Below are 18295 nucleotides of genomic sequence, written 5' to 3'. Positions count from 1 at the left end.
AATGAAATGGAAGATAGAGGTAATTGCAGATGAGGAGAGAAAAAAAGGAAATAGAGTTTGGACAAAATATGGAAGGATAAGAATAAACGAATGCTGGTGGAGATGGGATGAGGAAGGAGGTAAGCTTATGAATGAGAAAGGAGAGGTTAGAGTGGCAGGCACAGTGGAGGGGGAAGAGAAGTAGAGTAGAGGAGTGGAGAAGGGAAGGGTTAAGAAGAGGGGATGAAGAGATACGGAAGAAGAGAGGTGGTGGAGAAACAAAGGTTAAGAAGGGGGAGAAAAGGAAAAAAGATGAAATAGTGGAGAAGGGGGAAAGAAAGGATAAGAAGAGCGAAGGGGAAGGGTGGTGGAAAGTGAGATTTTGGAATGTGGCGGGGATTAAGAATAAAGAAGAAAGTTTCTGGAAGGAGATTAAAAGTGATGATAGAAACGTGGGTAGACAAGAAAAATTGGGAGAGTAAAGAGAATATTGCCGAAGGGATATAGATGGGAAAAACAGCTAGCAAAGAGGAAAAATAAAAGAGGGAGACCGATGGGAGGGATAATTATTGGTGTTAGGGAGGACCTGGGGGTAGAGGCAATGGAGGTAGAAGAAAAAGATGAAGGGGTGATGGCATTAGAGGTACGGATAGGTATAAAGAGGTGGAGGATAATCGGGGTCTATGTAAATGGAGATATGGATAGAAAGTTGTAAGTGCTGAAGGAGTGGTTGGAAGAGCAGAATGGAGATACGTGGACGATAATAGGAGGGGACTTCAATGCGAGGACGGGTACAAAGGGAGGAGGAAGAGGTGGAGAGGGAGAAGGTACAGAAAGGAAGTCAAAGGATAAGAAGGTAAATGTGGAGGGAAAGAAATTAATAGATGGGCTAGAGAGGGTAGGATGGGGGATCCTAAATGGGAATAGCCGGAGACGAAGAAGGAGAGTTTACGTATACGGGAGGGAGAGGGGAGTCGGGGATTGATTATGTAATAGGAGAAGAAAGGGTGGTAAAGATGAAGATAGGTGAGTGTGTGAAATTTGATCATCAACCAGTAGTAGTGTCGTTAAATGAAGAGGGGTGAAGGGGAGAAAGGGGTGAAAGGAGAAAGGAAAAGGGGGAAGATGAACAATAAGGGGAGGGGAAAAGGTTAGAGACAGGATAGAGTGGGATGTAAGAGAAGGAATTAGTGTAGATGAAGAGCTAGGGGTATAGACAGAAATGATAGGAGAAGAGTTAGAAGAGGGGGCAAGAGAGGAGGGAGGGAGGAAAAAGAGAGGATGGTGGGATGAGGAATGTGAGGACAAAAGAAAGGAGGTAAGGAGATGTTTAAGAAACTGGAGAAGGATAGGTGGAGGGGGCGAGGTTTATAGGAAAGGCAGAGCAGAGTATAAATTATTTTGTAAAAGGAAAAAGGAGGAAAAGAATGAGAGATGGATAAGGGAGGCGCAAGAGGCGAAGACAGAGGGAGATGTATGGAAGATAGTGAATAAAGAGAGGAAAAAGTGGAATGGGGTAAATGAAGGGATAAAGGAAAATGAATGGAGGAATCACTTTATGAGGTTGTTAGGAGGGGTGGAGGACAGAGTGGTAAAGGAAAGAGAGGGGGATAGGGAAGAGGACTAAGAAGAGGGAATAGGGAAGGGGGATACCCTCCTTACCAGGAATGCTGTGTATAAATTAAAGAAGGGGAAGGCGTCAGGGACGGATGGCGTGCCAAATGAGGTGTGGAAGCTAGGAGGTGAAGCGGTAAAGGAATGGGTATGGAACTTCTGTAACAGGGTGTGGAGGGGGGAAGAATGGCCAAAACAGTGGAGAGAGGGAATAATAATTCCGTTTGGAAAAGGGTGCAGGGAAGAGTGTAGAGGGGTACAGAGGGGTGACTTTGATGCCGACATTGTATAAGATGTATGTAGGCATACTGACGGAAAGGTTGAGGATGGAGGTTGAGGAGAAAGGAATGATTCCGCCAGGTCAAACGGGGTTTAGAAAGGGGATGGGAGTGATTGATAATATATATGTATTGAATTTTTTGATGAATAGGTAAATAAGTAGGAAGGAGGGGTATTAATAGCAACGTTTATAGATTTGAAGGCGGCGTTTGACTCGGTGGATAGAGAGATATTGATGGAGGCCCTGAGGGAAAGGGGAGTAAGGGAGGGTTTAAGGAATAGGATTGAGGAAGTCTATAGGGAAACTAGGAGTAAAGTAAGGGTAGAAGAGAAAGTCGGGAAGGGGTTCTGGACGGCGAGAGGAGTGAGGCAGGGGTGTCCAATGAGCCCGATATTATTCAATCTGCTGTTAACAGATGTAGAGGAAGTGTTAAGAAAAAAAGGATGGGGAGGAATAAAGTTAGGGGACGAAAAGGTGTATTGCCTAGCGTATGCGGACGATATGGTGCTGTTAGCAGACAATGAAGAGAGGATGATTCATAGGATGGGGAAAATGGAGGGATATTTAGATAAGAAAAGATTGGAGGTCAATGTAGGAAGGACTAAAGTGTTGAGATTCAAGAAAGGGAGAGGCAGGATGAAAAAAGTCAACTAGGGGCACAGGTGAAGGATAGGGTTAAGAAAGCGGGGGCGGTGATAAGACAAGTTTGGGGGTTGGGCAAAAGGGGGTTTAGAGAGAATTGGGAAAGAAGGATTTGGATGTGCGAAAGATTGGTTGGGACGGTGATGGAGTTCGGAGCGGTGATATGGGGGTGGAGAGAAAGTTGGTAGAAGGGAGGGGGGGTCTTCTCGCGAGAAAATGCTTTGAGGAAATAAAGAAGAGGGTGAGGGAGGGGAAAGTGTTGTCAGGATGGGAGGAAGAAAGGAAGGAGTTTTTTAAAGGAAAAGGAAGAGAAGTGCAGATGATGGAGGAAAGGAGGGGAAGAGGAGAAGAAATGTACGAGGGGTGGGAACAGGTGGATAAAGAGCTACAAAGGGAGGAGAGAGGGGAGAAGATAAAGGAATCAAGGTATAACAGATGGTATGGGGAAATAAGGGAAGAGGGGATACCAGGTTATCTGAACAAAGGTTGGGGGGAAAGCAGATGGAGGAGGGTGATTAGACATAGACTGGGTAATGAGTTGAGAGAAGCGAGATATTGGGAGGAGGAGGAGAAAAGGATATGTAGGATATGTGAGAAAAGATTGGAAACATGGGAGCACGTATTGGAGGAGTGTAGTGAGAGTGAGGAGGGAAAATGCTGGCGGGAGAGACTAAAGGATATTTGGATCAAGAGAGAAAGGGAGAATGGTGGATGAGAGAGTTGGAAAGGAAAAGGGAGGAAAGATTAAGGGAAAAAGGGAGGAAAAGGGGGGAAAGGAATAGAGAAGATTATGATTGTAGTGTGAATGTGGAACCGGGGGTCATGCGAGATTAGGATTAAGTTTAGGATTAAGATTAGAATTGAGATATCGCTCTCTCTCGCTATGCGGTTAAGGTTGCGCAATTAGTATAAGTTAGGCTAAGTTTGTATGTCAATGTAAGAGGTTGGGGTACGCTCCTCTCAAAAGCGCCTTCAATCCCCAAGGGGGAGAGAATAAATCATACAATACAATACAATACTTTAAATTCGATTAATATTTTTGAGTTATCAGCTAATTGTTGTCACAAAATATTAATCGCGGACAAATAAGTTTATATTATAAGTATATATTATAACATATAATATTATTTACATATTTACAACATATTATAATTAAAATAATAATATTTTGTAAGTAATACACAGAGAGAATTTTCTCTTAGAATTTACCCTGAAAATCTTGGTAATTGTGAGATAATATGATATGGAAAGAATTTTATGAGAATTTCTCTGATTAATATTTATCACAATAAAAATAATAATATTTATTACAATAAAATATAAAACATGTTTGATTAATTTTACTATGCAGTTTAGTAAATATTTAGTAAATTATGATTAATTTTACTATACTATGCAGTTTAGTAAAATTAATCAAACATGTATTATATTTTATTGTGATAAATATTATTTTTATTGTGATAAATATTAATCAGAGAATTTTTCATAAAATTCTTTACATATCATATTGTCACACGATTACCATGATTTTCAGGGTAAATTCTGAGAGAAAATTCTTTCAGTGTATAATATGTTATAATACTCTCCTCCGTGATTAATATTTTTGACAGAAATCAGCTGATAACTGTCAAAAATATTAATCGTAATATATTAATCGTGTATATTAATTAAATAAATGTGTATGTAGGCAGGAATGAGGTTTGTTCTTTTTAGTTGCACTGATGAATTAGTGCAATAAGTTAGAGTGAAACAAAATATATTTGTCTCACTTTAACTTATTGCACCAGTGTGCAGTAGTGCACCAGTGCAGCTAAAAAGAATAAACTTATGGTGTCCGGCGTTAGATGTGTGCGAATACGTGTATGACTTTCGGCACCATTCCTGCCGGTGCGTGTACATAAATGTATATACTCGATGCTATAAATATAACGCACTATGCGAATCGAGACAGTCAATCAGCATCGCGGAAAAGCGACAACAATGTCAAAAACATGCCTTTTTTAGAAAGGGGATTAAGAATCGATACTGTGTAGCCGCGGACTCTATAGGGCGTAGACTTCTATTATGTATATTAAATAAAAGAATTTGCAGGCTCGTATTTGTTTAATATAAAGAGTGAACAATTCATCGCTTACTTTTTTCAATAGTACATTGTTTGTATATTATTTTTGTACCATACAGATACGAGCTTGCAAATTCAATCTGTTAGTAAAATTAAATATTAATAATAAATTAGCTAATAAATTAATAAAAAAATAAATAAATTTAAATATAATTTTTTATAACTTATAATAATTTGAAATAATAACTGAAAAATTAAATATATAATTGTTTGTTTGACCCTTGTCGACCATGCGTGGTCCGACAGCGGGCTCAACTTTTCTGTCGGCTAAAGGCCGAGAAGGATTAAGCGGGAGAGAACGAGTTGGAGAGAAAGAGAGCGAGGTACAGAGAGAGAGAGAGAGAGAGAGAGAGAGAGAGAGAGAGAGAGAGAGAGAGAGAATAAGATAGAGAATAAGATAGAGAATAAGATAGGTGGTCAAATTGGCGGAGAGTCACTTGGTCGTTATGGAAGTTAATCAATATATTTCCGTCACAAACTAAAACTGTTAATTACACGTTTATACTTTGCTCGTACGCGCAACTCTGATCGACGGCCTACTGTTTCCCGGATTCCGGCTACCAAGCTTCTCGATCCACCCAGCGGGGGGGTGGGGATCCTGGAAGGCGACCGGGCATCGAGCAAAACAACATCCACACAATGGTCTCTTAAGTTTATCAAAACATCCCCACATCGAAATCCAAGGACATTTAACCGAAGCGCGAACATATACCGCCCGCCTCGTCCTATTGACGAAACTGCGATAAGCCATAAGGACGCCGCCCGCCGTGAGCCGACGGCGCTAACAGTTAATATCACAGGAGAAACATACATTTTGAGATAGTCTCGCACGCTATTAGAGTTCGTGTTTTGATCCGTTTTGCGGTTCGACCGGCAACGGAACGATTTTAGAAATCGGTCGTTTTAAGACGGAGTTTGCGGTTCGCACGCTAACCACGCGAACCAGTCCGTCCGAGCCAGGGTGGAGCGCGACGATACGAGCCAGGGCCCATTTTGCCGGGGGCAGTAGCTCGTTCTTTAGTAGGACTAGAGCGTCCACCATCATGTTAGGTGCTCGTTTCGGCCATTTTCGGAGCTGTTGCAAGTGGTGGATGTATTCCGAGGACCACCTTCGCCAGAAGTGGTCCTTCATTGCTGAGGTCAAGGCCCAGCGCGACGTCAATCGGTTGACGTCTATGTCTTCACGGGACGGTTCCGGTATGTTCACCGGCGGCTCCCCTATCAACAGGTGACCTGGGGTGAGAGCAGTCAGGTCCGTCGGATTGGTGCTGAGGGGGTATAAAGGCCTCGAGTTGAGGCATGCCTCTATCTGCGCCAGTAGCGTCGCCATTTCCTCATAGGTGAGGCTAGTGTCCCCGATGACGCGCCTCAGATGGTACTTTACCGCCTTCACGCCCGCTTCCCAAAGGCCTCCAAAGTGAGGAGCCCCGGGGGGGATAAATGACCATTTGGTACCGCTGTTGGCGAGCGAGGCTGCGCACTCCTGGTAGAAATCGGAGGCGGCTCGGAACATGGACCTCAACTCTTGGGCAGCGCCCCGGAAATTGGTCCCGTTGTCACTCAGGAGCAACTCGCAATAACCTCGTCGCGCTGTGAAGCGTCGGAAGGCGGCTAAAAAGGAGAGAGTCGACAAGTCAGAAACAGGTTCCAAGTGGACCGCCTTTGATGACAAGCATACAAAAAGGCAAATATAGCCTTTGGTAGCTTTATGACCTCGCCCCTTCCAAGTACGGAGGGGCACTGGGCCAGCGTAATCAACCCCGGTGGATCGAAATGGGCGACTAGGTCGCGTACGCTCCGCCGGCAGTTGGCCCATTTGCTGTTCGGCGGTGGTTGCTCGGAAACGGGCGCAGCGCACGCACGCGTGGATCACGGACCGCACCAAGGAGTTGGCTTGCAGGATCCAATAGCGCCTGAGGAGGAGACTCCTAGTGAGCTGTGGACCCCCATGAAGCGAGGCCGCGTGCGCCTCTCGTACGAGGAGCAGCGATAGATGGCTGCTCTTCTGTAAAATTAGCGGATGCTTTTCGGCGAATGGGAGCAAAGCATGTTGCAGTCGGCCTCCCACTCGCAGCAACCCATCGTCGTCCAGCATCGGCCTCAGAGGAAGGAGAGGAGAACGAGCGGGCAACGTCCTCGCCCTCTCTAGGCACAAGATTTCTTCCGAGAAGTCTAGTCGTTGGGCGATCCACACCCAGCGGATCCGGGTGTGGTCCAGTTCGTCAAGGGTTAAGAACCTTGTCCTTTTCGGATGGCGACGTCGGACGTTCTCTAGGAATCTAAAACAAAAGGCTGTTACGCGCAGCAATTGGAGCATACTAGAAAACCGGAGTAGGATTTCATTGTGGTTGTCGTCTTTCGGACGCGCCAGGTTGGTCACCACTGCGCGCAGTTCTTGATCTTCAAGGCCAAGGGTAGACGGGCTCGACTCCGTAGCGTGAAGTCCTGACTGAGCTAGTCAATGTGGGCCTGACCACCACTGTTCCAGACCGGCCAGCTCTGTCGGCGTTATTCCCCGGGTTGCAGCGTCGGCAGGGTTGTCCTGGGTCGGCACATATCTCCAATTTTGGGGAGGCACCAGCGACTGTATCTCCGTCACCCGGTTTGCGACGAAGGTGTTCCATCGTGCCGGGTGGCCTCGAATCCAGGCCAGTGCGACTGCCGCGTCGGTCCATGCGTAGACGGGTACTTCCTCCATTTTAAGGCTCCTAGTTATGTTGCGGATTAGTCTGGCGAGCAATAAGGCTCCGCTCAACTCCAATCTCGGGACTGATATCTGTTTGACAGGAGCGACTTTGGTTTTAGCGACTAGCAAGTGCGTGGAGATGACCCCGGAAGCGTCCGTGGACCGTAAATATACGGCGGCCGCATATGCGCGGCTGGAGGCGTCGGAAAATCCGTGAAGTTCGGCTCCCTCTTTCCCTCGGTAGTTCACGAAGCGAGGGATGGTCAGCACGTTTAAGTCGGGCAAGGTGAGTGCAAATTTCGTCCAGTTCAGTTGGAGGTGCTCGGGTAGTGGCTCATCCCAGGTGAGTCCTGCCATCCATAGATCCTGGATAAATATTTTGCCAAAGATAAGAACTGGCGACGCCCAACCCAAGGGGTCAAAGAACCGAGCCACTTCCGATAAGACGTTTCGCTTGGTGCTGGTTGTTGCGGTCGTCACGGACGCCACCCGTAAGGCGAAGGTGTCATCGGAAGGTCGCCAGAGGATGCCAAGCGTACTCACGCCCTCCCGATCGTGGAAGAGCTTATCGGGATACTCGGTTTCCGGACACAGCTCGGGCATGTTGGCCGCCCATTTGCTCAGTTCAAATCCTCCGGTGGCGAGGATCGCGACTAGTTGACGTCGGACTTCTAGCGTCTGCTCCAGAGAGTGGCCACCGCCTAGAATGTCGTCCACGTATGAATGGTCTCGAATGGCGTCCGCCCCCAGAGGGTATTTAAGTCCCTCATCCTCTGCTAGCTGCAGCAGGGTTCGCAGTGCCAGGTATGCAGCTGAAGCAGTTCCGTAGACCACGGTTACAAGACGGAAGTCCTGAACTTCCTGGGCGGGATCCGGCCGCCAGAGAATACGCTGCAAGTCGGTGTCTTCCGAGTGGACCAGAATTTGCCGGAACATCTTGACGATGTCGGAGCTGAAGGCAAAGGGATAGAGACGCCAGCGCGTCAAGATTATCCATAGCTCCGATTGCAGTTTCGGTCCTGGAAGCAGCAGGTCATTGAGAGCGTAACCTGAGAGCGTGCGGTGAGACGCATTAAATACGACGCGTATTTTGTCCTCTGGTCCCGACTTCTTGAAGACCGCGTGGTGCGGCAGGTAGTAGCTGTCCTCGCGATGAATCTCCGACGTCTGAACGGAAACCATGTGACCAAGGCGTTGATATTCGTCTAAAAAAGAAATGTACTGCTCCCGCAGTAGTGGATTGCGCATCAGGCGGCGCTCTAAACCGACCAGCAAGTGTAGAGCCTCTTTGCGATTGTTTTTTAAATGTACATCGTTGTTCTTTCGTTTCGGCAGGCGCACGATGTATCGTCCATACGAGTCGCGGATATGCGATGTTGCAAACAGGCGCTCACAATGCTGTTCATCTGGTCCTAGTATTGGCTCCGAGGATACTTCCTCCAGCTCCCAAAATCGTTGGAGCGCCCGATCCACGTCGGCGCACGAAATCGCAGCGTGGAATGCCGAGACGTCGGGGCGAGCGGGCAACAAAGACACCGTGGAGGTGCAGCCCATTAGTACCCAGCCCAAGGCGGTTGCCTGGGCTGTCGGTGATCCAGTCGGTCCCCGCTTTAGGCCCTCCCTTAGTATTTGTCCGTAGACGTCAGCTCCTAGCACTGCATCCACTGATGCAGATCGGTCATAGTGGGGATCTGCCAGCTCCAGGCCGGCCAGGTGAGGCCAGTCGCCACGCCGTACGGTCTGCGAGGGTAGCGCTGTGGTCAGCTTTGGTAGCACCAGCGCCGTAGTCAGATGAAATCGGTAGTATCTCGAGGTGGGCCGATCATCAGGTCCACGGAGTGCGAGGCGACGCCAGAAGAGACTCCTTGAATGCCCGATACCGGGATTCGAACACGTTCCCGAGGCAGTCTCAGGGCCCGGGCGACTCGCTCAGTGACGAATGAGGCCTCAGACCCGGAATCCAAGAGAGCCCGAACTTCTAGTGTATCTCCTTGGCTGTTTGAACAGGATACCTGGGCAGTGGACAGAAGAACCGGTCCCCTCGTCGAGGCGGCGAGGGCGACGACGTTGGTGGCCACCGGCGGGTCCGACGGAGCCTTCCCGGTGTTAGTCGAGATGTCCTTGGCTCGGGCCTTGTCGTGTTTGTCAGGGTCCTGAGCTGGCGAACCTTCGGACAGGTGCAACAAGGTATGATGCTTGCCCTGGCATTGTGTGCACCGAAATCCGGACGGACAGTTCGCCACAGAGTGCTGGTCTCTGAGACAGTTGAAGCAAGCTCCTTGCTTCTTCACATGTTCCCGGCGCTGAGGCACCGGAAATTCCTTGAAGCGCAGGCAATAATTAAACAGGTGGTTACCTTGGCACACAGAGCATTGCTTGCCGCGCTTCGACGTCCCAGCCGCCGATGCCGTCAGCGCGTTTACCTTGGCCTTCCGGTCTTGCCCCTTAACCGAAGAGATTGACGGGGTGAGCGCTGACCTTGACGTTGCAGCATCCAATGCGCGGATGCGAGTTTGCAGAAAGTCTTGCAGCTGGCTTAGCGTTGGGAATTCAGAGCTGGTTTGGAGAGAGGCCTCCCAGAAGAGTCGCGACGATGAATCCAGTTTCTCAACGACCACGTGAACAAACCAGTCGTCCCATTGAGCGACTGGACGCCCGAGAGATTCAAAAGACCGGCGCGCTTGTAACGCCGAGCTACTTAACCGTTTGAGCTCTGCCGCTGATGGTTTGGTGACCGGCGCGCTATTCAAGAAGGCACGCATGTGGGATGCCAGCAGAACTCTCCTGTTGTCGTAACGCGACACAAGTTCCGACCAAGCCGTTTCGAAGCCCTTGTCACTTAATTCAATGTTGGCGACGACCGCTGCAGCCTCGCCAGTAAGACTGGCCTTCAGGTACTGCAGTTTTTGGACCGGAGCCAAATCTGGCACATCACCCACAAGCGATCGAAACAGATCTCGGAAACTTTCCCACGCTAACTGATCCCCGGAAAAGGACGGCAGGGTTATTTTCGGTAGCTGAATTTGTTTCAGGAACGAGGCAGCTGTGGAAGCAGGGTCCTGCTTTCCCGCTGAAACTTCATCTTTAATCAGGGAGGTGATCCGAGACTTAATTGCCATGTAGTTATCTTCTGTTTTTGTATAGGTATCATCCTTCATATAGTCCTCCACGTCCTGTTCGTCGTACTCGAGCAAGCTGTAGTGACCTTCTTCGTATCTCTGCCAATAGGACTCGAGCAGCGTGAGCCGTGTTTTTAAATACGACTGCGTCACCTTTTCCTTGCCTACCTTGACAAGGTTATCCCAAAATCTATCGATAAAACCCTTAGTCGCCTTGTGCTTCCTCATTATTGCTTCCATCCTTGCGACAGATTGGTAAACTGTGATGCTCGTAGGCGCGGGTAGCGCGAGGCGCGGAGCGTGAGCTCGTAGACGCGGGTAGCGCGCGGCGCGGAGCGAGAGCTCGTAGACGCGGGTAGCGCGAGGCGCGGAGCGAGAGATCGTAGGCGCGGGTAGCGCGAGGCACGGAGCGAGAGCTCGTAGATGCGGGTAGCGCGAGGCGCGGAGCGAGAGATCGTAGGCGCGGGTAGCGCGAGGCACAGAGCGAGAGCTCGTAGATGCGGGTAGCGGGAGGCGCGGAGCGAGAGTTCGTAGGCGCGGGTAGCGCGAAGCGCGGAGCGATATTTTGATGAAATCGCTCGTGATTATGCAACGGGGGGTTGCAAGTGTGTTTTGAACACTTCACTTGACGGACCTCTAATCACTTCACATTCACTCTCATTTACTGAGCACTTACATAGTTTCAGCGTGAGCGCAAGCTCGTCCTGCACTCTGCCACGTGGCACGTGCTCCCAAATTCGCGGAGTCTCTCCTATCTTGTTCATCGCTACGCGTGGAACTTAATCCGGCTCGAAGGACCAATGTTTGTTTGACCCTTGTCGACCATGCGTAGTCCGACAGCGGGCTCAACTTTTCTGTCGGCTAAAGGCCGAGAAGGATTAAGCGGGAGAGAACGAGTTGGAGAGAAAGAGAGCGAGGTACAGAGAGAGAGAGAGAGAGAGAGAGAGAGAGAGAGAGAATAAGATAGAGAATAAGATAGAGAATAAGATAGGTGGTCAAATTGGCGGAGAGTCACTTGGTCGTTATGGAAGTTAATCAATATATTTCCGTCACAAACTAAAACTGTTAATTACACGTTTATACTTTGCTCGTACGCGCAACTCTGGTCGACGGCCTACTGTTTCCCGGATTCCGGCTACCAAGCTTCTCGATCCACCCAGCGGGGGGGTGGGGATCCTGGAAGGCGACCGGGCATCGAGCAAAACAACATCCACACAATGGTCTCTTAAGTTTATCAAAACATCCCCACATCGAAATCCAAGGACATTTAGCCGAAGCGCGAACAATAATATTGAATGTTAATGTTAAAAATGGCACGTATTGTTACCATTTTTCCGCGTATGTGATTGGTGATCGATTCCGAGAGATCGAGACCGCAGTTATGAGAATGACAGTTCGTACCGTGTGACAGCTTAATAGTGATTAAGGTTATAAATATGTTGTAAAGATTGTAAATATGTGCGTGAGATTGCGATGTTAATATCTCGTTATCGCGGATGATTATTTTGTGAAATATATGCGACATGTGGCGAATATTTGTATATATATACAGGGTGTTTCTTAAACATATGTCAAAAATTTAAGGGATGATTTCTTGGGTCATTTTATGAATAAATTTATATCTTTGATGATTTTTTGAAAATTGTTTTGTTTTGAAGATACAAGGCGATAAAAGTTTATAAGAAAATAATTAATATCTGTAAAAGTTATTAATGTAGTGTTCAAAGAACTTCTTTATTGTCGTTATCAATAATGCCAGAAAATGTTGTATTAATAAAAATAAAAATATATTAAAAATATTGTATTTCTTGTAAATTTTTATCGCCCTGTATCTTCGAAACAAAGCGATTTTCGAAAAATTATCAGAGGTATAAATTTTCATAAAATAACCTCAGAAATCATCCCTTGTATTTTTGAAATATGTTTAAGAAACACCCTGTATATAATATACACTACCGTCAGAAAGTTTAAGACCAAAGTAATAAATAAAGATCCTCGAAAGAATAATTTATTTTTACACGTTAAAATATGATATTCCGCTGATTGTTTATTTTTTTTATTAATAGCTAGAAGATCATGTTATAACACCTTAAAAGTAAAAATAGCTTGCATTATTTTTTAGAAAGAAATAATAAATAAAATTTACAAATTTTTTTGGTCTTAAACTTTCTCACGGTAGTGTATATATACAATATATATATATGTATACAAGATGTCCCATTTTAATCTATCACCCCTCGTAACTTTGCAGGAAGCGATCGTAGAGATCATGTGTTTTCTTTACACCAATTAATTGGTCTTAATATTCTGTACATAAAAGTATTACAGTAAGATTACCGAAAAGTGAATGTTTCACAAGATATTTTATATTTTATGTCAAAATACTGTAAACTTCAAGCCTCAAAGTACTTAATAAAAAATAACTCATATATTGGGTTTTGAAAAGCTCTCGAGATAAGCTACAAGAATATGCAATGAAAAATAGGGGGTTCCATTTAAGAAATTGAAAGTGACTTTGTGACCGGTCGCTATGACACGAGTCGACAGATTTCAACATTTCCGCCTATACGGCTAATAAGAGGTTCCGAGTACACTGACTCACCTTAGATATATTTGCTTCAGGTTGTTTATCACGGTCGCCAGAAGTTTTATCCTCCCAAACTCCAAGGGTATCCGAAACGCCCATGCGCCACGTCGACTAATTTTCCTCCGGGTGTAAGTATCTTGGCCACGATACTCTCCCGCTCGATTCAACGTCGTTCACTCTCCCGGTATGCCGCTTTATTACATTGATATATTGACGGCGGAAAATGACTGGACACGGAAAGGAAGAATCATCTGAAGGAAGAAAGAGTTCAAATACGCACTTCTATTTCAGATATTAAAAATAGTTTATTATTATTCGAGGTACATTCCTCACACTGGAATCCGGATTCTCTTATGGAAAAACACAGGGCAACATTGACCCCAAGGTCGCTGCTGTACGACGTCTCGTTACAGTCAACAAATTCTTCGCACACACGGCGAATACACGTGATCACGCTTTCACTTTACGTGCGTCGCGATGACGTCGCGCTAACAATGTTCGCTAAGCGCCGCGGTAAAGCGTGGAGACTCAATATATTCACGGCTCCACAGCGCGAGGCAGTTAGCACTCGATTCACGATTACGCGAAACACTGGACCGCGGATATACCCGGAATATCCTGTTATCAGAAAACCGGCGGCACGATAACCCCGAGACTACCAGGCTGACACGTTCAGCTAACTAGCTTTATCTTCATTAACGAGAAATAATCCCGGGACAATGGATGTATTACGATGACTCGCGAATTTACAATTCGACTTACAAGTATTGCCGAATGATCATGACTTTGCCGACTGACCGACACACCGTATCTTTGATCTACTATTGACCGACTCCAATTGACCTCGAACCGTGCGTGGTTGACGTTTATATAACCTCATGCTCCGCCCACAGTTGTTACGGAGCATCGCCACTGCGCAAACGCTACGAATCCGGGGAGACAGATTTAATTCACGACCAATATTACCCGCGACAAACTTGACCGCTTCAATTACAATCTATACCCCGTCAAGATTAATACCAAGTAAATTATCGCATGCCGAACTTGACCTTTACCATTACGACCTTAACCCTGTCACAAATTATTCAGAGTTAATTAACGCATGCCGATCTTGACCCTTACTATTACAACCTAAACCCTGTCATAAATTATCCAGAGTTAATTAATGCATGCCGATCTTGACCCATCACTTAATACCGACGATAAATAATTGCATGTCATTCTTGACCTTTCATACTCTATCGCATATAAATAACCGCATGACACTTATGAACAATCCGATGGGTAATATTAGTCATACATCGTCACCAGAAAATCTGTATCAAGTAAATAAAAGTATTTCGCAGAACCGCATACACATCTCTGCAGAGAACAGTAACGCTCCAAACATATGCATGCCCTTCTACTCGCGTCGTTCAACCATTCATATTTCATGCTTAAATACTCTCTAGTCGCCTTACAAATACATTATAATTAACATCTAAACAACGCATATAAATAACATATTATTGCAGCTCTCACAACATAGGAATAAATAAGGATCAATCAGATAATATAAGTTTCCCAAATATAATTCAAAATAACTGTAAATTTAATAGCAATTATAACAATAGTAAGTATTATGAAAGGTAAGTACAAATAAAAGATTTAATTATGAAAATAAAATTATATCGTGACATAATTAACTCCCTCATGGATAAGATCAACAAAATTACACGCACAAGGTAAGTATCAAAAGGAAACATATCTTTATTGTTAGGAATAATAACGCTGCCGTATATATATAAAATAAACAAAAAACATATCACAGCTTCATATCGCAGACCAGAGAGATAACTAACGAACTGTAGTCAACATAAAATAATCGTACATTTGAGATTAATGTGGCAAAAATTACCTACATAAGTCATCAAGTAATATAAATTCCTTCGCATAGATATTAAAAAGACATTAATCCTATAAAATTACGCTTAACATTAATACACGCATATTACGCGTTCAGTCTATGACTCTCAAAAGTCATGTAACATTAGTTATTCTATTTCGTCGAAGATCCGGACGACGATGGACCACGAGATCTGCTTCGCTCCCGATGCTCAGCATGGCTGGTCCTCTGCAGTCTCACGCGAGGCTGCAACTCCACACCAGGAATTGGTATGCGTCGACTGGGCGAGGAGGTCATCTCCGTCGCCGGTCGCAACTTTCACGTAACCTTCAAACGACTATCCAAGGTCAAACCAATGACACCATCTTATGTCCCCCTCACAGTCAAAAAACTTTTGTATGAAACATTTTTCTCTACGATCGCTTCCTGCAAAGTTACGAGGGGTGATAGATTAAAATGGGACACCCTGTATATATACAGGGTGTCCGATAATAGTCACATCAACCGTCGTGTGCAGGTAGAGCTAGTTAAACCGAGTAGAAAAGTCCTCTACCATTTTCACTCATCACATTCGACTTATTATATTGATGGTTCTCGCAGGCAACCACGATTTATCAAGCATTTTATCAATAATTTAGTCGACCACTCTTGCAAAAACTATATGATTTCAGCTACTCAAAATTTCAATTTTATAAAGCAATATTTCTTTTGCAACAATCCAAAGAGAAAAAGGAAATAAAAAAGCTGGTATGTCCGCGGAATTCGATCTTTCGTAACTTTGCGACTCATACTCAAAGAAAAGCACACTCACCGATAGAGAAGATTTTGTTCCTGGAAAATCCTCGCTTTGGTTATCTCCGTAAACGTACACGGGTTTGCACACACTTTCACTTGTGAACTTTTTTTATTATACACAGCCACGGTTTAATATGATAATAACCGAGAAATGACGCAGGACATTGCGACAAGAGAGTGCAGGATCACGATCGAACATGTGATTGCGTCAGATATATAGTATATATAACTTGCGCGATGAGAGGGGGAAAGACAATCATGTAGCTGCTGCCAAGATAACAGCGCCGGCGCGCGTAATACACGGCGCGACGCCGTGCCATAATCAAAATGCGCGGTACTCGTTGTTTCGGAACCGTTAATAACGCAAAATCCTTTTACAATGAAAATTTTCTCTCGTCGTCTTAAAAGGAGAGTACGCTAGGATTTTCATTTTGTTTATTTTTATTTTAATTAATTTGTATGTAAAAACCTTTCATAAATATCGTGTAAACGTTTCAAATGTTCATAAATATCGTGTTACGTTTCTATGTTATGTTTTTTAGATGTTTTAATGACGTTTCAGTATTATTTAGAAACTGTTTTGAAACTTTGGAACGTTTCTACAACATTTCTGTTGAGTTTTGTGCTGTGTGGGTTATAAACGAAGTCCTCGCGTTTATAAGTATCTGTCCATGTACTTCCAGTTACCATTATCGCGTACTCTGAAATACATATTATCAAAGATTCCTTTCGATACTGGAATAAATAAATTCCTTTTGGAACAGCTAAAAGTAAAAACTAATGAGATGCATGAGTTGGATCGATATTGTGCATTACTTTTTGACGAGATTTCAATAAGTCACGGTTTTCGCTACAAAGCACATAAACAACAACTTTCACTTTTGAAGACTTAGATGAGTTAGGTCGAACTTCTAGGGCAACAAACCATGCTCTCGTTTTTATGATACGTGGTCTGAGAAAATCATGGAAACAAGTAATAACTTTTTATTTCACAACTATTACAATCTCGAGCAGCAATCTAAAACTTATCATAACAAATATTATTGTACAATTGCAAGAGATTGGATTAAAAGTAAAAGCAACTATTTGCGATCAGAGCGATCAACTCGTTTGTCGTTAAGTCTCAAACCATAGTAACCATTTATGATGTTCCTCATTTATTAAAATGCACTCGAAACGCCTTGCTTTGATGTGAAATTAGATTTGCAGAAAATAAAATAGCTAAATTTCAATACATTAGAAATGCTTTTGATGTTGAACAAAATTTTCCCTTTATTATCAAGAATCTTTTGTTAAGATGAGGATAAAAACTGCAGCGCGTCAGTTGAGTCATAGTGTTGCTGCAGCTATTCATTCTTTTAAGCCTATTCTACAATGAGACAGAAGTCAGCAATCAGACGATATAAGCGAATCATAAGCCTGTTATAAAGCACTCATAAGTTGGAACGCAGCTGTCATAAAAGATTGGCCAAAATCCAATCCTTGTCACTTATAGCTTGTACGGGACTGAGGTTCTGAGTCCTGTCTTGGAGTGGCGCGCCTGCGCAAGCGGGCGAGAGACGAGAGAGAGAATGTAGATTAGGCTTGCACGACACCCCTGCCCGATTTAAGTGTATTTAATTAAGAAGAATAAACCTTAATTGTAAATGAAAGCTAATACAATCTCTATACCTGAATTTCCTAGAAGGCACAAAGACAACATATTTGGCAACGAGGGTAAAGGAAGTCTAAAAATCAACGAAATATAGGTAAAGAAAATCGTGAGGTGAGGTTAAAAAGTAAAAATGACCACGATAGGTAACCTAAAACCGTTTGATTCAACAATAGGCGACATCGAGGTATGGATTCGCACTTTTAAAGCATTTTTGCTAGCGAATAATATGGATTACACACCATTAAAACCAGAGGAAGCATCAAGCTCCACAAAAACCTTAATGGCGAGAAAATGTGTAGCAACCTTGCTGTCTACATTAAGTTTGTCAGTGATGGGAACGTTAATGTCTCTACTCTCTCCAGATCAACCAGAAGACAAGACGCTCAAGGAATTATTCACACAATTCTCAGAAAACACTACAAACCAGCACCAAAAGCACTAGCGGAAAGATATCGTTTTATGAGAAGAAAACAGAATCAAGGTGAATCAACCGCGCAATTTCTTACAGAACTACGTCGCCTTGCCACAAACTGTAAATTCGATAATGATTTAAATACACGCCTAAGAGATCAATTTATATTTGGTTTACGTAATGTATCAGCATAGAAACAACTCTTCACCAAACTAGATGAAATAACATTAGAAGAAGTCGCCGCTTCAGCAACAGCACGGGAACTCTCGGAACAAAGTTTATCACTCATTTGTGGAGAAAATCAACAAAAAGAAGAAGTCAATAAAATAATGAAAAAAACGCAATCGTCGCAGAAGAATAATCAAAATAAAAAGAATGGAAGATCCTTTAAAAATTGGAAACTTAGCAAAGATTGTACAAGATGCGGCTCGACGGAGGACAACAATTCAAGAGATTGCCCACACAAAGAATCTAAGTGTTATGCTGGTGGAAAAGTAGGTCATTTAGCGATTAAATGTAG

General features: G+C 44.4%; 2 protein-coding genes across 2 annotated transcripts; both read right to left on the bottom strand.

Moving 5' to 3' along the window:
- Window positions 1-5472: 5472 nt before the first annotated feature.
- Window positions 5473-6954, bottom strand: LOC145943449 (uncharacterized). The gene has a single exon (XM_083050954.1). The coding sequence runs from the start codon at window positions 6952-6954 to the stop codon at window positions 5473-5475; it is 1482 nt and encodes a 493-aa protein (XP_082907080.1).
- A 141-nt stretch (window positions 6955-7095) lies between these two features.
- On the bottom strand, window positions 7096-10670 carry LOC145943448 (uncharacterized). The gene is made up of 2 exons (XM_083050953.1): window positions 9226-10670; window positions 7096-8869 (listed from the first exon to the last, which is right to left on the bottom strand). The coding sequence occupies exons 1-2, from the start codon at window positions 10668-10670 to the stop codon at window positions 7096-7098; spliced, it is 3219 nt and encodes a 1072-aa protein (XP_082907079.1).
- Window positions 10671-18295: the final 7625 nt, after the last annotated feature.

This window comes from Prenolepis imparis, unplaced genomic scaffold, assembly GCF_030444845.1.
Source record: "Prenolepis imparis isolate NDT839.2.m4 unplaced genomic scaffold, iyPreImpa1.0 SCAF_12, whole genome shotgun sequence".
NCBI classification, from domain to species: Eukaryota; Metazoa; Arthropoda; class Insecta; order Hymenoptera; family Formicidae; genus Prenolepis; species Prenolepis imparis.
The sequence above is the reverse complement of the archived record's forward strand: the minus strand, read 5'-3'. Positions and strand labels throughout refer to the sequence as shown.